At 39.1% G+C, this 23203-nt stretch overlaps 1 protein-coding gene across 1 annotated transcript in view; it reads right to left on the bottom strand.

Moving 5' to 3' along the window:
• Nucleotides 1–2047: 2047 nt before the first annotated feature.
• Nucleotides 2048–23203, bottom strand: part of LOC116095445 (cytochrome P450 2J5-like) — a 23438-nt gene continuing 2282 nt past the window's right edge. Inside the window, exons 3-9 of the mRNA XM_031376807.1 lie at nucleotides 19248–19397; nucleotides 18383–18543; nucleotides 11412–11588; nucleotides 7311–7449; nucleotides 5596–5783; nucleotides 3300–3438; nucleotides 2048–2226 (exon numbers count right to left, since the gene is read on the bottom strand). Of these exons, the coding sequence (XP_031232667.1) occupies nucleotides 2048–2226; nucleotides 3300–3438; nucleotides 5596–5783; nucleotides 7311–7449; nucleotides 11412–11588; nucleotides 18383–18543; nucleotides 19248–19397 (1133 nt within the window). The remainder of the gene's footprint in view (nucleotides 2227–3299; nucleotides 3439–5595; nucleotides 5784–7310; nucleotides 7450–11411; nucleotides 11589–18382; nucleotides 18544–19247; nucleotides 19398–23203) is intronic.

Genomic DNA, 23203 nt, shown 5'->3' on the forward strand with positions numbered 1-23203 from the left:
CAAGTCAGAAGCAGAAATATTGAGTGAGAATTCCTGAGGGGTGGGGAGGCAGTGTATGATTTTTCTATGGGTGACACTTATCTGAATCAACATTTTTATTTTGGTTAGCCTCTAAACCTATCTAAGGGGGCCAGATGGCCCATTGCCCGGAGGATGTCTAAACACTTCCTTGCTTGTTTGGGTCGTGTCTGAACATGTTTCCAGTTGCCCAGTTATTTTCATAGTTCTGTGTCTTCTTGACCTGCCTTTTCTCATAATATTTACAGCTTGCTTACAAATTCCCAGGCTTATATACTGGATCTCTAGGCCTGCTACTTTCTAGCTACTTTGTCTGGGTCTGGGGGCTTCCTTAATGATTCTTTTCAATAGCAGGGATAAAAGCACACCAGTCTGTATATACAAAGACTTCAAATGGAGTTCTGGCAGAAGCAGGCTGAGTTTCAATTCTTTTGATCTTCAGAGCTGAATTGTCAGTGTACCACACCGCAGGTGGCCAGCTCCAGCTTTCAGCCTGTCAGGACTGCTTTCAGATTCCGAATCACTCCCAAGCAAAAGGGGAAGAAATCCACACAGGGGGAATGAGGGGAAAATTCCAACCCAAGGTATTCAGTCAGTTAGGGAGGGGAGCATATGCATTTTAAGAATGTAATCTTCATCTACCAATTTGTAGGTTGCGAATTTGTCCTAGTGGTTATGACCTTTGCCTTACAGAAGCTTTCCAGTTTCATAAGGTCGTATTTATCAATTCTTTATCTTAGCCATTGAAGCTGTTTAGGAAATTTCCCCCTGTGCCAATGAGTTAGAGGCTCTTTCCCACTTTCTCTTCTATTAGACTCCATGTACCTGGTTTTATGTTGAGGTCCTTGATTCACTTGGACTTGAGCATTGTGTAAGGTGACAAATATGGATTTATTTTAATTTTTTTACATACAAATTGCCATCTAATCCAGCACCATTTATTGAAGATGCTTTCTCTTTTCCATTCTTTATTTTTGGCTTCTTTATCAAAAATCAAGTGTCTCTAATTGTGTGGTTTTACTTCTGGGCCTTCAATTCTATTTCAGTGATCAACATGTCTGTCCCTGTACCAACATCATGCAGTATTTTAAAGCAGAATGAGAAAGGACACTTCATATTCATCAAAGGAAAAATCTACCAAGAGAAAGTCTCAATTCTGAACATCCATGCTCCCAATGCAACAACATCCATATTCATAAAATAAAATTTACTAAATCTCAAAAGACACATTGAACCCCACATAATAATAGTGAGAGACTTCAACACCCCACTCTCACTAATGGACAGGTCCTTGAAACAAACTAAACAAAGACAGTGAAACTAATAAAGGCTATGAAACAAATGGATTTAATAGACATTACAGAACATTTCACCCTAAAACAAAATAATGCACCTTCTCAACACCTTATGGTACCTTCTCCAAAACTGACTATATAATTAGTCACAAAACAATCCTCAACTGATACAAGAAGATTAAAATAATCCTACTGATCCCATCAGATTGCCTTGGCCTAAGGCTGGTCTTTAATAATGACAAAAACAACAGAAAACCCACATAGCCATGGTAGACACACTTTGTAAACACTCTGTTTCCTTCTCTGTTCTAAGAACTATAAGCTCCTTCCTGAATTTAAATTTAATGTGCCTGAAGCAACTACACACCTGTGACACATTGAGAGAAAGGGAGAAAAATCAAGATATAACTATGTTCTTATTTATGATTTATACAGTTTTTACACTTCACCACTTCCTCTGATTCTGATTCATATAAGTAGTTTGTCTATGCAAAGAATGATCATTTTTCTGTACATTTCAGATAATAAGATATGTCACTGGGCTCATAGGTGATTTGCCCAGAGACAGCATGGAGATAATAGTTGTCTTGGAACTGGATCCAATTTTTTTAGTCTCCATCTTTTCATATTTTCCCAGTCTACTTCATCCTATCCCTTCCCATGTGTGCAGATCTTGGTGGCTCAATTGCACATGTCAGCTCTTCCAGTTCTTCATTCTCTTTCATTCTCTGACATCAAACTCTAGGGATAGCACAGATTCGATAGCTGACTGGGGAAAGGGTAGCACCCGTTCTGAACTTCAGGCTCAGTTTCTCATTGACTGGGGACTTGAAGGTAAATTTTTGCATAAGGGTAGAGATGAAAATGAACAGCTCAGATCTAGCCAATTGTTCTCCAAGACAAGCTCTCCTTCCTGTGGGATGAAACAGAATGTGAATCACTTTCCTTGCTGATATTATACTTATAACATTGTTGAGACTGTTATATACTATTGGGACTTTTGAAGTTGGAATAAATGTCTTTTCCATTATGCTATGGCTATGTAAGACCCCCATAGACTCATATATTTGAACTAGTGAATGGGGGCCAGGGAGTTACATGGGGTGGATTCCATATACTTGGTCCATAGGAAGCAACACTATTTGGAGGTGTGATCTTGTTGGAATAGGTGTGACCTTGTTAGGGAAAGTGCATCACAGTGTAGGTAGGCGTTGAGGCTTCCTAGTGCTCAATCTCTGTCCAATTCAGAAGAGTGTCTTTTCCTGGCTACCTTCGGATAAAGATGTAGAACTCTCAGATACTCCATCATCATATTTGCCTGCATTCTACCATCCTTCCCATCATGATAATAATGGACTGAACCTTTGAAACTGTAAGCTAACCTCCATTAAATATTTGACTTTAGAAGAGTTGCTTTGGTCATGGTGTCTCTTTACAGCAATGCCACCATAACTATGACAGATACTATGTTTTAACTACATTTTAAAAGTTTTGCTCAAGCCTATAATAAAAGTCAACTTCTAAAGAAATGTGTGTAAATCAAAACATGCTCTATTTCATCAGGAGTCTTTTAGATGACTGTCCTGTGTATTTGTTATGTTATGTAGGGAGTGCTTCCTCCCAGCTTCATCTAATTTCCTTATTAATACTCAGTTCTATTTCTGAGTAATAGGTAAGAGAGCATACCTTTAAAATAACTTGTGACATTGAAAACTCTATAAATATGGTTGATCATCCATTTTTTTCTTTTACTGACAAGAGGCAGAGTTGGATCTCTAACTCATATTTTAGGAAATAAAGCCAGAGAGAAATAAAGGCGATCCAAAGCAGTCTCTGTTCAGGAAACACTAGAAATTGTCAGTGGTAAGAAAAACCTATTGCCAGAGCCACATGGAGAAGATACAATTGAAGTAGAAGACTTTAGGGAGAAGAGGGCAGAAGAGCTAAGGAGGAGATTACAGCTCTTTCCTGTTAGTCACAACTCACCCATTGAGAATGGCAGAAAGGATTCTCTTTTCTTAAACTGTCCATTCTCCAAAAAATGCTCTGGATTGAATACTTCTGGAGTGGCCCACTCTTTGGGGTCCCTGTGCAGTGCAGTCAAATTGGTCATGATCTTGGTTCCCTATAGAAGGCAACAACACATCAGAGCTTGATATCTGGAACACACTCAAGTGAGAGTGACTCTCAATATCCCATGCTGGAGACTTTCGATATCCTAAATGTTTTCGCTCTGACCAAGCTACTTCTTGTGTCATTTGCACTATCCACATATTATGTCCTTTTAATAAAAAGCACATTTCAGTAGTTGATAGGCATTTCCTTATAGCAACTTTTATCAGCTCGTTGAACTACTCTATTACACAAAACAACTGATTAATAGGAAGAGGTTAGTACTTTTATGTCTAGGAAATGTCCTGTAAGTGTCCAAGGAAAGATATTGCGTCTTGCAGCTCATAATGAGCAGGTCTGTGGTGCCATCCTACCTACTTCTCGGTTCTTTTCTATAGAGTGTTAAAGTGACAACACATAATCAGACCACAGTTATTGAAAACTCTATTAATGCATCAAAACGAACTTCTGTCTAAGCAGGTACATGAATGACCCCTATCATGAGTCTTTCCCTCATGATGTTGTCACTGAGAAACCTGGGCCATTCTTTCTCACTTCTTCTTTAGTGTAGCCTTCCATACTGTTCTCTTAGACTCAAACAATCACCTACCATGTTTGTACTGCTTCTCACTCCTCGTTTGCACCATACACAAAGTACTAGAATGTTTTCTCCTGGGAAGTCCTTATGACTTATGGTTAGATATTCCACATTCCAGGTCTCCTCAAATCCCAAATCAAGGTTTTAAGATACTTACTAATTTTTGGCTTGATTTATAAAAAAATGTGTAATTCTGAGTATTATATCCTGCACACCCAATCTTATTTTATTTTCATTTGCATCTTATGAGGTGAGTAAAGAATCTTGAGCTGTAGATGGTTATGTAATATGCTTACATAGGTGTAGAAGTTATAATTGGAAGCAGGCCTTCCTGATGTCAAGGCCATAAGTTCCAGCCTCTCATACACATATCCATTTTAATTTCTATAACCTCATGATAGATGTTAGCATTGATATTAAAATCTGTGGGAGGAGTTGATGCCTAGTGTTAAGTAAATGTATAGAAAAAATGCAAACAGCATCTGGGTAATCCAGAACTCAATTTTCAGCCATAAGAGTTTTAGTAACAAAGGGACTACTAACTAAAGAGGCTGCTCCTCTGATTCTAAAGAGAAAGTGGCTGTGCAGTGATAGATGGATAAGCTTGTCTGGGTCTGAAGTGGAGAGTATCTCCAAGAAATATATATTCTAAGGTCTTAGATAATTAACCTAGATTCTCAGAGACTGATCATAGACAGCAAGAAATGAAATTTCAATTATATCTCATAGGATAGGAATGCTAATGGCCAGAATAAATAGGTAGTAATGTCATCAGTATTTACTTTGTGAAGGTAGAATTGAACATGGATATATGGAGTAAAATAGAAATAAGTTTCTTTAACCTCTAATACAGCAAGTACTATGGATAGATCATGGGAAAATATGAGTTCTTGGAACAAGCTTGCTTTTGGATTCCATTTCTTATTGCTTTGTAGAAGAGAACTCTTATGAAAATTTAAGTTTTCTAGGATTCAGCTTTCCAAACTAGAAAATGGAGATTGATAGTTTACTCTGAAAAATTACAGAGATGTTTTGACAGAGATAAAAGTCTATAACATGTTATGATTACTTCATAATATTATTCCCTTCCTTAGTTTCTTATAATTAATATTTCACACCAGATTTTTTGTGACATTTTGGGTTATAAATAAAAACTGGAAATATGCCCATGGGGACAATGTTAGAAACACTAGTCTTAATCTGGGGTTTGTCTATGAGCCTCAAATGTGTTTTATGTATTAAATTCTGTCTTTTTAGGATTGTGAAAAAATTCCGAAACTCACCATGGTAGGTCCCTAGTCCCAAGACCTGCCCAAATAAACAGTGTCTGACATAGACTTTTTGTTACCTATGTGCTCACATAAGCACAGGACATTGAGGAGATTGTCCAAGGAAAATTAAGCTAGGTTTTGCCTAAAAACCATTTAGATACATGAAGAGGTTTTTCAGATATCTCTCTCCACTGCTGACAATATTTTTGAGGACATGAATATCCATCACATTTAAAGCTTAGGTTCTGAAGTTAATGTCCAACATGGACTAGAGTATTTGAAGCTGGGAATGCATTGTTACCTTTGGCAGGAAGAATCCAGCAAAGTTGGTGTCAACTGTCACTACCCTGGTAGAATTCAAGGGGATGATGTTGCCCATCCTCTGCACCTCATGGATGACAGCATTGGTATAGGGCATGGCCTCTCGGTCAGACAAGCTCACCTGCCTCTTGTGGCCAATAACTCTGTCAATCTCCGCCTGTACATTTTCTGAGATAAAATAGGAGTGTCTATTAAGTTTTATTTTAACTTCATGTTTTATCAAGTTTTTTACTAAATGGTTCTTATGGTATGTAAATGAATTGTTAGTTATAATTTGAAAAATATAAAAACAAGTGTTCCATGAAATGAAAAGTATACCTATCCTTGTCTGCTTAAATCTTCTAAAACTATGAGGAAGAAAGAAGGTGGAATGGAACACTATCCCTCAACTAGTAGAGGGACTAAAACAATGTACAAACCATATCAATAGGGACATCAGTAGCAGTGGATGGGTGGGGAGCATCCCTGCAAACACCAGACACAGCAGAGTATAAATTTGTGGGATAATTATAATTGTGTATAAATAGTACAACATGACTCAATAGATAGTGTTCGTCCAAACTTCAAAGGTATGACCTAGATTAATTTATTTTAGGAATACTTAAGCACAGCACAATTTGGATAATGTTTTCTGGGAATATTTTACTCAATCCAATACTCATGTGCAAGCACACACACACACACACACACACACACACACATCTTAAAATATATCCAAATTGAAACTGTTTATACAGTACAAATGTTTGTATAGCTCAAGTGTTGTTTTCCATAAAGAAGGTTTCTATAGATTAACTAAGAACACATGTGCATGATAAGAGTCTGCAGAAGGATTTGGTGTAGCTTGGTAGCACATAAGGTTAATGTCACTGGGCTATAAACTATGTCAACTCCAAGCTCTCTGGGTGGACAACGAGTTATTAATCTTTCCTTTTGAGAAGTGTGTTTAACATTAATGATACCACTAGTTCCAGCAAGGAGATAGTCCTTGGGATGATTCTTCTAGATGGGGAGAACTTAAGTTGAAGAAAGACAAGATGTCTTGAAATCAAAGCAAGAATAAGAGTAGTACCAAAGTGGACGTATAGGAAAACTACATAATGCATGGATCAGGCTAGAAGTCAGAAAGGTTACATCACAGGATGTCACATTCCAAGCCAGGGAGATGGTAAAGTATTCAGGGTGAAGTTTTGCCAATGCATAGCAAACAAAGAAGAAGAAGAAGAAGAAGAAGAAGAAGAAGAAGAAGAAGAAGAAGAAGAAGAAGAAGAAGAAGAAGAAGAAGAAGAAGAAGAAGAAGAAGAAGAAGAAGAAGAAGAAGAAGAAGAAGAAGAAGAAGAGGAAGAGGAAGAGGAAGAGGAAGAAGAAGGAGAAGAAGAAGAAGAAGAAGAAGAAGAAGAAGAAGAAGAAGAAGAAGAAGAAGAAGAAGAAGAAGAAGAAGGAGAAGAAGAAGAAGAAGGAGAAGAAGAAGAAGAAAAAGAAGAACTTTTTATGTTGCAAAAACATGTGCATATGTGCATTCTGGGCCAACACTGTCCTAATAAAACATTTAGAAGATATGTCTATTCATAAGTTTACACTGCATCATAGCTATTCCAACTTTTCCCATTCCAACATTGTCATCTTCTGGTATTATGTGAGACACAGTTTCCAGAAGCATCATTTCACCCTAACCAGGACAAACCACATGCTTACTTTGGATTTCTGGGTAGACAGTCATGTAGAGCAGAGCCCATCGCAGTGTTGTGGATGTTGTCTCTGTTCCAGCCAAAAAGAGGTCCAAAGTGCTGCAGATGAGGTTTTCTTCATTGAAACTTGTAATTTTATCAAGGTACTGGAAAATACAGTGTGTATTCATTTATCCAGAAAGTTTGTTTATCTCTACATAGAAGGTTTCCACCATGTGAGATGAAGTTAAAAGTAAACAGCCATAGGGAAAAAAATCCTATGTGTGACTTTATAAGGAAACACAGATATAATTGAGCCCCTTTTCCAAGTGTTAATAAAGCCTTCAGTACTCAAGTGAATGGAACCAAGAATACCACATTCTCATGATTTCTAAGAAGACATTAGCGTATATAGAGAAAGTGCCTTTGATAGACTTTGTTTTGATATCAACAGTATCATATGTTAGCTGCATGACTCAAGAAAATCACTTTACCTTTACATTCTTCAAATGCATGTATATAAAATAAGAACAAGACATATTCATTGAGAGGACATTTTAAACTTTATGAAGTTTGAAAACCACATAGCAAGTAGTCAACTATCCAGTTTAAGAGAGTTATTCATGTCCTTCTTCAATTTCTCTATCACCATCTTGAGATATGATTTTAGATCTAAATCTTGCTTTTCCAGTGTTTTGGGATATCCAGGACTTGCTGTGGAGGGAGTACTAGGTTCTGTGATGACAAGTAGTCTTGGTTTCTGTTGGTAAGATTCTTGTGTTTGTCTTGCCATCTGTTGATCTCCAGTGTTAAATGTTCTTGCTATCTCTGGAGCTTGTACCCCCTGTAGGTCTGTAAGCCTGGGAGATCAGCTCTCCTCTGGTAAGATCAATGTGCAGAGGGTTGTGGATCAGTTGTCCCTCCTGAGTCCTGATGTCAAAGGACACCCTGGAGATAGGCTTTCTGCTTGTGGGAAAGGTTCAGAGAGGGCTGCGGATCAGCCATCCTTTCTAGGTGTAGACAGAGATAGAAAGGAACCTGTCCTAACTTCCCTGCCACTTCTGAGGCCTGTGCCTTCCGAAAGGCACAAGAGAGAAAATGGCTATCTTACCTGAGTCCCTGGGTCAAAGCGCTCCCTGTAGGCAAGCTCTCCACTTGCAGAGAAGGGGCAGAAAGATCTGTGGATCTGCTGTCTCTCCTTTATTTCTTATCAAACCCCATTATTTTTACCCTCCTTCTAGAAACTTTAATTTGTTAATATAGTTTCTCATGTTACAAGCCTATATCTAAACACTATATAGCCAGCATCATCTCCTATGAGAAGACAATATATTTGTGGATACTGTGTGAGTAACATGAAGAAAAGAAGGAAGAAATTCACTTTGTGTCCACTCCAAGAAGAGATGTTTAAATTCCTTGAGTCACAGATGACAATGTTGATTCAATTCTGTACTTTAGCCAGAAGCTTACTCAACTCAAAACAACATCCAGTTTGCCTATATAACTAGATTCTGTATAGAACAATGGATGGTGGTAATAAAGGGAAAAGAGGAATGAAAAAATCTCATCTAAACCTTAAAGGGTAAATTCTAGCATTCAGTTCAATGTTTCATTTGTTCCACTGTAGAGGCTGAAGTATTCTAGATAACTACTCCTAAGTATGACTTAAAGTAAAATAGAATTCTCAAGGTTAATTGCTGCTTTTGATTTTTATACAGTTCTTCAGATGTGGACAAAAGATAGGGGATGCAGAATATAAAGGTAATGTTTTCGTATTTTTCAAGGCTGTAAGTCAAATATCATTCAACCCTTACATTTCTTTCTTGAGTTGATGGCACTCCATGTGTATAAAACATTAACCTTATATTTTTTCTTCTCATATAGATAAACCAAGACTAAATAAACAAAATTAAAACACCTGTATCCTAATCTATAGAACATGTGCACATTAGCTAATTCATCAAAAGAGATGTTTGTATATATACTTAATATGCAATTTTGAAACTAGAAGACATAATTTAGCTAAGTAGTCCCAATATAATCATGAGACTGCAAAGTGGGGAAAAGGATCAGAGTCAGAGAGAAGTGGAGGACTATTGAAAAGCATGGAAGTTGAAGAAACATCTGCAAGTTTAGGTTTAGTTGACAAGAGGTCTTGTGCACACAGATGTATAGGAATTATGTTTTTGTACATTATGTAAAGGTTACTCTTGTGTTATTCAAATGCTGATTTCACTGTTCTCATATCTTGATTCAAAATGGCATTGTAAAGCTTATCTGAGAATCTTCCATCTAAAGTTTGTATAAGCAGTTCTTATCATTTATGCCTTGTCTTGTCAATAAGTGTTGATCACCCAGTGGGTAGAGAATTGGTTGAGATGTCTGCCAACCAGAGAAAGAAGAGATAGAAGAGAGGAGGATCCAGATCAGCGAGGAGGAAGGAGGATTTGGAGTTATAAGGAAGGAGTCCAGAGACAGATCCTGGAAACACACCTGAAGCACAAAGAGACAGATTAATAATAATTTGCAAATATCTTTGGGATTGGATAGGGAGTTAGTCAGATTAGCATAGAAAGTAAAGATAGATCATTTGGAATTTCTAAGGTATTTAGATGCAGTTTTAAAAAAATCTTGTTTCTTGTGCAGTAAATGGGGAAACAGCATAAAGAAATACAGCTGAAAGATTAAATTACTCTTACAGTTATATTGAAGAAAATTCATTTATGCAAATGAGCACTGGAGAAGCCAGGAATGCTAAACATGCATACTTATTGCTTCAATGGTTGGGGCATGTCTAGTTGTTTTCCTCCCAGAATGCTATGAGTGTATGAAGTTTACAACCTGGTGATCCTTTGCTATCTGTAAGGCCAGGTAACCCCAAGAATCTCCATGAATTTATTTATTTTTTTATCCCATAACCTTTCACCCTAAATGCTGAGCATTGCTTTTCAGTCCACTAAAAGCATCCCAATGACAGTTGTTAGTCATAATTTGCACAGCCTAAATGACTTTTATATTATCTCAGACCAGGCCAATTCCTTCTTCAGTAGTCAATATGTTCCCTCAGTCACTTTCCTTAGGCCCCAAATCTTTAAGACAGTCTTTGAGTCGACAACACCCATCTTTGTGAGAAAAAGAAGCTAGATATACTATTTCTATGTACTATAGACTATTGTATAGGTATACTATGGACTATTATATAGATGTACTATGGACTATTGTAAATGTATGCATGCCTTAAGCTGTGTTGTACTCACTGGACTGAGTGGTCAGAAATATTTTCCCCAAAATTGCACTGTCCTCAAATATAGCTAAAATAAATGACCTGGCATCAGATTCTAAAAGTTTGAATCAGTCATGGATAACTAAGTTAAGCTTACATCACTTGGATTGTTTTCCTGCAGGCTATAAAGCCTTATGAAACCCAGTAGCTGTTGTCCAACATGGGGTAAATGAAGCATCAGTGGACAATTAAATTAATGAATTATTTCTTAAGATCTAAAGGGGCAAAATATTCAGAGCAACAATTCTGTAAGTTTTTACAAGCACTGTAAAATTTAATCCCTGGTTTTCTAAACATGGAAGATATTGAAATTTGGAAACATATGAGAGGCAATGTACAAACAACCCCAACCCAAAAAAGATCAAAATCCCTGTCAATTATTTTACAATCTGAACTGCAGTAATATACAGGTTAGAGCAACCCCAGAATGACCATAAGAGGAAGATCTTCCAGACACATCTCAGCAGAGGGCTGGTGCTCCCACCTTTAAGATATTCTACTCCTCCTTTCAAACACTACAAATTTATGTCTATGTATGATATATATTCCTTCTTATCATTTCAATTCAGAAACAGTCTATGCTATCCCATATCCAGAGACCACTTATGGAAAAAGGAAATATTAAACAGAACAATGATTGTACTAAACCCTATGTTCCTAGACTTTTAGATGTGTTCTAGAAGCTGGAGGAACCCTCAAAATCAACTTCCCAGAGTGTCTTCTAAAGAGGATAACATGTACACACAGTGTTAATGGACTGTAAATACAGGGAATGTTATCGAGTACTTTTGTTACTAAATGGTCAGTTCTTCTGTAGGAAGATGATACTGGAGGCATATTCCTTACCTTTTGCATTTCCACTAGGAAAGCATCAATGAAATCTCTTGGCTCATCTGGGTTCCAATCTTTCTGGTGATTTTTGATGATATGAAAAACAAACAATTTCAGTTTTCTCCAATTTCTGAAAATTTTCTGATGTGGTCCAGGAAGATATTTCATTATATGTGGAAAGGCATTGTAGAACTGGTTGGAGAAATAAGATAAGCATAGAGACAGCATAGCATCAATTTCCATGTTTTAAGTCAGTCTTGTCTTTCCCTCTTTGTTATAGTGAAGAAACACAGAGGGTTTCCTCTCTCAGGTCCAAACTGAGAATTTTAGTTTCAGCATGAAAAATATACTGAGTTTGCAATCCCTTTTCTTTATCCTATCTGGATGTTCCCTGGTACATGCCACTACCTCTCCTACCTAGAGGCTGGAATTTCATGCAGTAGTTTTCTAGATTTAAGCCCATAGCCAGTGTATAATCTACAGGACTTTCAGAGGAAACATCTGACAGTTTAAACACATGGCTACTGTAGTGGCTATTCCTGGTTGTCAACTTGAATATATCTGGAATGAACTACTATCCAGAACTGGAAGGCTCACCTGTGGCCCACAGATTACTGTAGGTTGAGAGATACAAGTTTCTGACTCAAAACTTGGCATGGAGATCTTGAGGCATAGTGGCTATGAATTCCAGAAGATTAATACAGGATGATCTCCGAGTTCAAGGTCATCTGGGATTAAAGGTGTGGTGGCACCCATCTTTAATCTGGGCCATACCTTTTGCTGGAGACCTGTATAAGGACATTGGAAGAAGGAATGCTTTCTCTCTGCTTCGCCTGTTTGCTTTGTGAGACTGAGCAACTGCTAGATCCTTGAACTTCCATTTACAGCTGCTGCTGACCATTGTTGGGAGTTGGACTACAGACTGTAAGTCATCAATAAATTTCTTTACTATATAGAGACTACCATAAGTTCTATGACTCTAGAGAACCCTGACTAATTCAGCTACTGTCCTGACTCTACCCTCCATTACATTTCCATTACACTCACATCAAGTCCAGTGACTTTCCACTCTATGTTCTGCTGAGTTATTCCTTGAGTACCCATTCCTTTCTTTCTGCCAGTGTTATTCTGTGTGATTTAACATTCTTTATGCTTGCATCATTTGAAGAATATACACTTGTTGCAGAGTGTACATTTTCAGCTATAACTCATTGTGCCGAGAAAACACTTCTGTGGGATCCATATACCCCTGTACTGTTTTCATGAAGCCTCTTTTAAGTGGCTCTTCCTTGGAATACTGTCCTCTTGATGATCCTCCAAGTGACAGCTGTCTTTTCACCCTCTCTCTATTCCCTGCCATGATTTATTTTCCTCAGAGAAATCATCAGGATCATGTAGGTAATTTGATACCACCTTGCTACTTTAATATCAGATGACCTGCATATGAGTGAGACAGTATTTTTTTATTGAAATAATGAGGTTATTGAATGGACTTTTATTACTATCATGTGGAAAAATTAATAGAATGATATAAGTGGCATAAATATGGTATGGATATTCTAATGCTTTCTAGCTATTATAACATAATAATTCTGTGATGGTGGTAGTAGTAGTAGTAGTAGTGCAAGTACTGGTAATGATTTAACTTTATCTTATTAACCTAATCTTCAGTGGGGTTTCTGGAGGATAATGGAGGGTGAGAAACTCCAGTTATAACATGATAGCACACCACTGTATATAATTGCTCTTTTACTCCTTCATTAGCACATACATATGATGATGTTTTGTTTCATCTTTCTAAGATTGCTGTGAATATTTACAGAGATAAAATATATTAATTTGTCCATAAAATGCCTGGTGTTCTTGAGTATTCCAGAAAAGAAAAAAAGAAAAAGGTTTACTATTCTCACCTTCTAGCCTCTGTTCCTTTTCTAGAATTTCTTTCTTTGAGACAGATTCACAAAGTCAGCTGAGTCACACACTAAACTCTCTTGAGTTCTCTGGTTTGAATAAAATTGAAGCAAATGGAATTGCTGCACTAGGAACTACTGTGAGTAACAGGGATAACAGAGGATAACTTTGACAACAACAGTAACTCAACAATAATAATAATAATAGCATTATGAATGTTTTCTGTTCTGGGATTAGTATAGAACAATTGGTCACTATTTTGTAGTGAGTTGCATAAAGCTGTAAGAATAGATTTTTTTGAAGACTTAGTGTGGCAGCAAAATGATATTTCTTTTGTTGTTGTTGCTTTTGTTTGTTTGTTTTGTATTTTTTTGAGACAGTGTTTCTCTGTGAAGCCCTGGCTGTTCTAGAACTCACTCTGTAGACCAGGCTGGCCTCAAACTCAGAAATCCACCTGCCTTTGCCTCCCAAGTGTTGGGATTAAAGGCTTGTACCACCAATGCCCTGAGCAAAATGATATTTCTATGCATTATAAAATAGTCTGAAATCAGAGCCAATGGCATGATCTGAAATGCATCCAGTAAAGGCAAAAGCAAAAAAGTCCTGTTGGAAATCAATATTACCACTGTAGCAGATTTTCATAAAAGCAAAACAAGTAATTATGTGAATAAAATACAGTGGTAAAGTTGATATGGAGATTTTGCAGTGCTTTAGATAGATACACTTAAATATAAAGTTGCTCCCCATGTAGCACAGTTAAAAAAAAATCAATGCATATATCAACTTTAGTCAGAGAAAAAGGAGTCTTCTGTTTGCAGTAGATGATGATTAACACAGAGACCAACTGGCCAAGATGTAAAGAATAATAAGATAATAAGAATGTTTAGGCCTAAAAAAGACACCCTTTATCACAACTTCTCTTCTCTAGGCTCAGGGATCATTGCAGCAGAGGAAGTAGAAAAGATATAAGAGGCACAGATAGCAGATGATTTCAAGGAAGCAGTGTCTCTTAAACACAAGAAGGCAATTGCATGTAGGAACTCACAGAGGTTGTGATGCCACGCCCAAACACTGTGTAGATGCAAGGCAGACAAAATGCAATAAAGGAGAATGGAGATGTGTAGTAAAAACAACTATCACCATATCAGAAGACCTACTAGCAATTGGTAAACAAACAAGCAATAACAACAAAAGAATGCCAAAATGGGTAGATGTAGAAAGGAGGTAGAAATAGAAGGAGCTGGGAGAAGGGATGAATATGATGAAAGTACATTGTAAGAAAGACTTAGAGAACTAATAATAAATGTAAACAAAAACATAAAGGCACAGAATTCAAATATAAAAGAATAGAAAACTTGGCAAAAATCCAAGGAAGAGAATTATTTATATTCACATGAAATAAATTGCTCCTTAGGAAAGAAACTCTTACTAGAAATTAGGACAACCTAGAAGAAATGTTAGTAGGTGTCTAGTATTTTTATTTTAAATAATATAGAGTAAAAATTCACAGAAGTAAAAGAAGCAATAATTAAACCTCACTATTAGTAAAAAATTTGAGCACACTATATACTCTGGCCAGAACCATAAAGCAAGAGCAAAAAATAATGGCATGAGAAGTAGAAACAAGGAGCTGGTAGGTAGATTGGTTAATAAAGTACTTGCTACATTACCGTAAGAACTGAATTCAGATTCCTGACACTCACAAAAACTGCCAAGTGTGGCAACGTGTGCCCCCATACTGTGTATGCTGGAAAGGGAAAACAAGTAGATCCATGAATCCTGCTGGCTAGCTGTTCTAGTGGATCTGATGAGCTGCAGGTTCAGTGTAAAACCCTGCATGAAAAAGTACTATGGGGAATGTCTAAGGAGTAAATTCAAAATAGTCCCCCATGCTCTCCCCTCAGATGAATATATGTGTAACTACAGACACACACAACACACACACATATGCACACACATGCACACACACAAATATATACATACAAGGATATGTACACACAAATACAGACAGGCCTACATATTTGCAAAAACAAATTGAATGTGATGAAAGTTATCATTATTTACGTATATTATTTTTGGCTGCATAATCTTTAACATAGTACTTGTATCACATAAAGGTATTTCCAAAGTAGTTCACAATAACACAATTAAGCAAAAGTCAATTTCAAAGAAATAATAAAGAGCTAGAACAAATTTATATCTCCCAAAGTTTATTTTGGCAGTTTTTGTGATAAATTCTTTTCCTTGTCAGTTTGTCAAGAGAAAAATTACATGTGTGTTCATGTATGAGTGTATGTGCATTTTAAATGTGCATGTGTGTGCTTTGCAATTTCATACATGTTTGTGCACATATTTGTGTCTGTGTTTGTAAACAGAAATGCATGTGTGTTCATGTCTTTAGGTATATGCTCATGGGTTTAGGAGTGTGTGTGTGTGTGTGTGTGTGCATATGTGACAGCATCTATGTTACTTCATGGCCTTTTAAAGGTGTCTCAAATTTTACTTTACTTTTAAATGCAAACACACACACACACACACCACCACCACCACCACCACCACCACCACCACCACCACCACCACCACCACCACTTTCAAAGCTCAATTTTCTTCTTAGCTCTGTGTCTTTTATGAAATATCTTTTCTATCTACTTAATTTTCAAATCTTGATAGTTTTCTTGGTCTGCATTTCTTTACAAACTTCAAAATTTCTGCTTTTACAAAATTTTTGAGCTGGAAGGAATTTAGATAATATGTACTCTTACTTCATAAACTAACTTGAGAAAATAGAAACACCAACAGGTGGCCCAGCATCCCAATTATTTTGATCAAGAGTATATTCTAGAAGCAATTTGACATAGATATTTTTTCTAACTCAAGCATCATGGGATGATAGTTTAATGCACTAATAGTATTATGAAAGTCTATGCTCAGTCTTCAACTCTGGGGATTCTGACTATGCTTCTCTGGATCACCTCTGGATACCATAATTTAAAAGTCCTGCAGTTCTGGAATAGTGATCTATGTGGGATAAAGCTTGAGGAACACTGGGAAAGAAACCTGGGAAATGTTTCCTGCTAAAATAAAAGTGTTGATGTTTACTCTTTGATTCATATTAGCAAAACCATTTCTACACTGATTACTTCTTGCTATGTATGCCAAGTAATAATACTTGCATCTTTATACAGCGTTGAATGTTAATATTCACCACAGTCACGTGTAGTAGGTAAAATAGTCTTCTTTTAATACAAGTAACAGATATGACTGGAAAGTCTTCTTTATCAATTAGTAATAGCCCTGAATATAAACCTGATTATAACAAGTAGTGGATCAAAAGGAGTCAACTTATGTTAAATAATGTCAGCTGCAATAGTTTTAAGTATAAAAGGCACACCACTTGCATTTGCTTTGTATTTAATTGAATTATTAATATGAAAAAATGAGCTCATTCTTGGACATATATATTTCAATTAATGAATATCTTTTTATAAATGTTAACTGATTTTAGTATATACATATCCTATTAACCTTTGAGTGTTTCTTAGCAGGTAGAGTATGGTATGTACACTGAACCAAGTGTCACTGATGCCTTGTAGGCATAAAGGTGATAGGGAAGAATGCAAATTTAAAACAAATATTTTACAAAGTAGAAAAAAGGAGAAACATTTCATATAATATTGCCTATTATTGAGAATCCTAAAGTCAACTGAGTATTTTCAAGAATTTGTATTGAATTTACATATAAAAAATATATTTGGTAGGAGACAGGACCCTAGAGTCATGAAAGTAGGAGAGCTGTCCCTACTTCCATTTATAGCACTTGAGAGAGTGGGCCCTGCACCTTGACAGGATAGCACAGTAAAGCTGACCCTTCTGGTAGCGGGCATATGAGCTGGCCCCAAGTATCATGGGAGAGGTGGCCTCACAATTTGTTTACCACTAGGGCAGTGTGGACAAGGGAGAGATTCCTTCCACCATCCTTGAGCCTTGTCATCTACTGCAGGCAGGAAAAGCTGGCCCTGCCTCGTTTCTGCTGTGTGTTAGCACAGATGAAGAAGAGATACCATCCTCCTCTCTCCTCTCCCTCACCACCTACAGCAGGCAAGAGAGCCGGTCATGGTCATGAGTGAGAGAACTTGCCATGTTCCTCACTGACAGCACACTAGGAAAAGCAGGCCCTGCACTTTGCCTATGCAGCCTAGTACAGCTGGCTCTGGATATAAGGGTGGCATGAGAGCTGCCTTTGAGGTAATAAGCATGAGAGAGTTTGCCCTGCCTCTTGTCTGTTGTGTGGTGATACCCATAAATTAGAGATACCCTCTTCTCTTCTCTTGATCCTCGTCACTTATGGGAAGCAGGAGAGTTGGCCCCAGGGTCATGAGAGTAGGAGAGTGACCATGACAATTATCAGCTGGAGTACTCAGGAGAGCATGCACTGCACCTTGACTGAGCATTACGGTAGAACTTGCCCTCGTTGCATTGCGTGGGGGTACATGAGTTCTAAAGGCATGAAAACAGAAGAGCTGGTGAGATGACCACCTCAGATATATCTTAGATCCAGATCCAGAAATTTGAATTAGCTTACCCCAACATCTTCCCCATAGATAAACTATTGAAGTGCATGAAGGAGCCAGTTCTACAGATCCAGAGCTCCATGACACAGGTAAATAATGGGGTATCTGACAGGAGTTGAGGTGAAATTTCAGTATTGACAGGCTAGAAGTAGCCAGAGGCTTCATGCCAGAACAAAGAGTCATTGCAATGAACATTTGCAAGTAAAGATTATGGGCAAAAGGGTATACTATGGGACAAACTATAATTCAATTATAGCTGCTACAACAATATTTTTTTCTCCATTGTGGGGGAGGTTATAAGGGTGGAAGGTAGTTATAAGGGGAAGCATGAAATACATGAAATTGGGGTGTATGATGTGAAATTAACAACAAAAAAAACCCAAAATTTTAAAAATTAAAATTATATCTTCAATTTTTTTAAAAGGAAACATAAATGAAGACACTATGACCAATAATACTCTCCAGATCCTCAACCAAGTCAGGAGAAGTGGTCTTTCTGCTTACCTGGCCAGTCCTGGAAGCTTGAAGATAGAAGTTCTCATCCAGTAACTTCATCAGCTCCTGAAACTGGAAGTCGTCATACTCAAAGCGCTTCCCCAAGGTGATAGAGGAAATGACATTGGCAACGGCATTGTTGATCTTAAACTGAGGATTAAAAGGTTGTCCTGGAGGTGGGGAAAGGGGGAAAATGTGTCCTTCAAAATTATTTGTTTCTATACTTTTATAGAGATTTGACTCTGTGAAGCATATGAGAAGCTATGTCCACAGAATCCTACATGGGGCTGAAATTTACCAAGGACTCTGGCAGTGTCTAAGAAGACAAATTGATGGACAGGTGTTAAGTTCTATGTGTTTACTGATCTCTTTTGTGGTCTCGCTGCAACACTCCAGGACAGGTTGTAGTAAGACATTCACCATTTGATCCTAGCAGAGTGCAAAGCCTGGAACAAATACCATAATAGCTCACTTTATTGTCAACTTGTCTGGACTTAGAGTCGCCACAGAAACATACCTCTGTATCTGTGGGGGCTATTCCTGAAAAATTTATCAGAAGCAGGGGAAAACATCCAAATGTGGGCAGTGGCCTCTCATAGTGTCCCAGATTAAATCAAAAGGAGAAAGAGAGCTAACACCAGCACCTTCTGTGAGCACTGACTATATGTTTAGTGTGGCCTACTACATTATGCTCCTACCTCTAGAACTTCCCTACCAAAATGGACTTTAAGGGTACTTAAAGTGTGATTCAACATAAATTTATCACTTATTAACTTGCTTTTGCAAAGTATTATTTCAGAACAACAAAAAAGGGTAGTTAGGAACTAATAAATATCTCTCATGGCATCCCAGACATTCCCTGTGCAATGCCTACCTCCCTCCTCTTCTATGACCTTCACAAGGTGGTGGACCTCCTCCTGTATGCGCTCCTCTAAGCTCTTCTTTCCCAATCCAAAGTTCTTCAGTGTCATCAGGGCAAACCTCCTTTGCTCCTTCCATACCTGGCCATCAGATCCGAGCACTCCTACAGAAGTGGAAATTCAATATAACCATAGTGCGATTCCTTTATATAACCTTCCAACAAATGCTAAAGACCTGAGAATTGATATGTGCAAAAATCCCCAACAATGGACATATTGGTCAATATTACTGACATCTTAGAGTATCAAGAACTTCAATAATGTTTCTCTAGGTAATTTAAAAAAGAAACTCCATGAGGTTGTCAGCACCATCAAAGTCCATTTTTTTAATGCATGTCCTGGTTAGATTTTATTGTTACCTGTGGAAAGGGAACTACAATTGGAAAATTGTCTAAAACAGATCTTTAGTCATGTCTGTGAAAAAACTTTACTGAATGATCATAAATATATGAGGTCAAGCCTCTAGGCTAACATGGGTGATGCCATTCCTGGGTACATGGGCCTGAGATGTATAAGAAAGCTTTCTGAACAAGAGCCAGTGTGCTAGGCAGTAAGCACTGTTCTTCCATAGTTTCCACTTCAGTATCTGCTTTAGTCCCTGCCCTGACTCATATCAATAAGGATCTATAATTCAATAGCATATTCTGAAAAATTTCCCTTCTTTTTTCAAATACTTTTGATCACAGTGTTTTTGAAATCAGTGGAAAGAAAATTAGAACAGCTAGTTGCCAAATAAGTGTGCAAAACTCAGGGTATCCTGATGCCAAACCCACACTTTTGTCAAAAGTCACATAATTCTAAGTAATGATTTATGGATTTATGTTACACTAGACACCAGGAGTACACTAGAGTATATGTTCTTGCTTTACAGGAGAAAGTCTATACCATGACTGTTAGCATCCAGAACCATGTGGTGATACATGGGTGGGTCCACAGACCTGTTGCCAGGGCAACAGCCACCATATTCCCAGAATCCATTGGGTTCAACTCCCACCTTTACCTGGGACTACTATGTCCCAACCCGTATATATGAGACAATTCCTCCATTTCTCTCTCTCTCCCCTCTCTCTTTCTGCGCTGCTATCCCCCTACACCTCCTCAATTAAACCTCTTGCACGTGGAACTGTCTGGGCCTGGTGTGATACTTGCAGATGTATCCCGCCGACACTCAAACACATCATTTGGTGCTGAGACTTGGGATCGTGGCAGTTTGCATCTGCCAAACCTGCTCCTCACCGCTGGGGTGGGCAAGGTGCACAGCCACGTGGAGCGGCCCCTGGGACCACTGCCACCGTCTCCGCAGCTGGGACACGGCCGCTGCTCCGCCACTACTCCACCTTTCCCACCGCTACCATCACTGCTGCCGCCACAGCTGCTACTTCCCGCCCAGCGCAGGGGAGGGGGGGCGCTCCCATCACAGCCGCAGCGGCTGCTATTGGCACGTCCCGCTCCGGGCGGAGACCGCAGGGAGCAGGGGAGCAGTCCCAGCACCGCCAACCTGGCGCTATAGGTACGTGAGTTCACAGCCCCCTCACCTGGCAACTGCTCACCGCTTCTCGCTGGGTACACCGGATACCGCGGGACATGTACCCCACTCAGGCACCATTCAGTTCCATGTTTTTCATTTACCAGACTGCTCATAACCAGCCACACAGACACCGGCATATTAATTAATAGGATCAGTCAGGGGAGGACCTCCAACTTTCCAGATAGGGTCTGGCCAACCCTCCCTGGAAACTACAGAGTATAGCCCCCCCCCCTTGGCATTTGCGTTAGGACATTCTGCCACTGAGTGCCTCTCCCTCGGAGGTAACTCTCGCTTCTAATTTCTCACCGGGCTCTGCAGCCGTCAAACCCCTGGATCCAGGGTGAGTTACCTTCCCATGCAGGCCACCGGCTCTGCTAGATTGCCACTAGGGTTTCTCGTGACGACTTGAACCACTAGCTTCAACTGTTAATTTTTTTGGTGCTTGGACTGTTCTCAGGACACTGGTACGAACATCCAACCACCCCCCAATGGGTTCCAGAATGTCTTCGACAGTTCCTCCAGGCACCCCACTGGGATGTCTCCTGGAAAATCTCAAATTTTTAAAGCTAATGCCTGATTTGAAGGCATCAAAATTAATATATCTCTGCAATAAGGTCTGGAGTAAATATCAACTATATGGGAATTCAAAGTGGCCACTTAATGGCAACTGAGATCCAGCTATTTTAAGCGGTCTTAATACATACTGCTGGCAAACTGGTAAATGGAAGGAGGTTCCCTATGTTCAAACATTTATCTCTCTCCGTTCCAATTCTTCCTTGTGCTCTTCTTGTTCCCCAACTCAACTTCTCTTAGCCATGAAGTCTACACAACCTCAACCTCCTCTAGATGACTCTACAATGCTAGATCCAGCTAATGAACCACCCCCTTTTCGCTGTAATCCTGTCTCCTCGCTGCCAAAAGCCCAAACTGCTGCCCCAGTTTCTCCTCCTCACCAGGATGCTCCAGAGCCTGCTGTCTCTCCCTCTCTAGACCCCTCCCCTTCTGTGCCAGATGTGGGCCACTCCAAATGCCCCACATTGGCACCTACCTTCACTCCTCCTGTCACCTGCTCTAAGACTACAGCCAAACCTTCAAGACCCTCCTCTCCAATGACACCTGACCCAGCAACCGTCCTACCTCTAAGGGAAGTTGCTGGAGTGGATGGGCTCGTCAGAGTACATGTTCTGTTCTCACTTAGTGAACTTTCCCAAATAGAAAACAGGCTGGGGTCCTATACTTCTAACTCTTCAAAGTTTATTAAGGAGTTCCAGTATATCACTCAATCTTACAGCTTGACTTTCCATGACGTCTATATGATCCTTACTAATAACTTGCTTCCTGAAGAACGCAGGCGAGTATGGGAAGAGGTGAGAGTACATGCAGACGGGATTCACCAGACAGACAACACATATCCAATTGGCTCTGAGACAGTTCCAGAACAAGATCCTAAGTGGAATTACAATTCTGAAGGTGGTATTTTAGCCAGAGACGGGTTCATCACATGCCTTCTGGCTGGTCTTAGAAAAGCGGCCTTAAAGCCCGTAAATTTTGAAAAACTCCAAGAGGTTGTCCAAGACAAACAAGAGAATCCATCTCAATTTTTAGAATGCCTTACGAAGGGTTTATTACAACATACCAATGTAGACCCTGACAACCCAGAAGGTAAGCAACTTCTGATGACCTATTTCTTCTCCCAGAGCTACCCCGACATAAGAGCAAAACTTAAAAAACTAGAGAGGGGACCCTTAACTCCACAGGCAGAAGTCTTAGTGCTGGCCTTCAAAGTGTACCATGGGAGGGATGATAAGATCCACAAACAGAAATACCATAAGCTGGCAATGGCTGTCCGACCAGCCCCAGCCACTACCCTGGAATCATGGTCTCCTGAGACTCAGAGACCATCAGGCACCTGCTACAAATGTGGTAAAAAAGGTCATTGGGCAAAATCATGCCCTAACTTTCGCAAGCCAAGAGGGCCATGCCCTAGGTGCCATCAAGAGGGACATTGGGCTGCTGATTGCCTTCATGTTACACAAAACAAAGGGACATCACTCCCAGATAACCCTCCAACTGATCTCCTAGGCTTGGCTATGGCTGACTGAGGAAGCCCGAGCTCCCCTGACCCGACTACTGCCATCACTAGCAGAGAGCCCCGGGTAGATATTGTGATATGTGGGCGGTCCATCTCCTTCCTCTTGGACACTGGAGCCACTTACTCGGACCTGACAGAGTTTTGGGGGCCCACTTCTCCTTCTGGTTCTCTTATTTTCGAGGTAGGATGGCAACCTTACTTCCCTCTTCAGACCCCACCACGTAGCTGCATTTTTAGGGGTGTACCTTTCACCCATTCCTTCTTGGTAGTGCCAATGTGTCCTGTACCCT

The sequence above is a fragment of the Mastomys coucha genome, unplaced genomic scaffold (assembly GCF_008632895.1).
Source record: "Mastomys coucha isolate ucsf_1 unplaced genomic scaffold, UCSF_Mcou_1 pScaffold18, whole genome shotgun sequence".
NCBI classification, from domain to species: domain Eukaryota; kingdom Metazoa; phylum Chordata; class Mammalia; order Rodentia; family Muridae; genus Mastomys; species Mastomys coucha.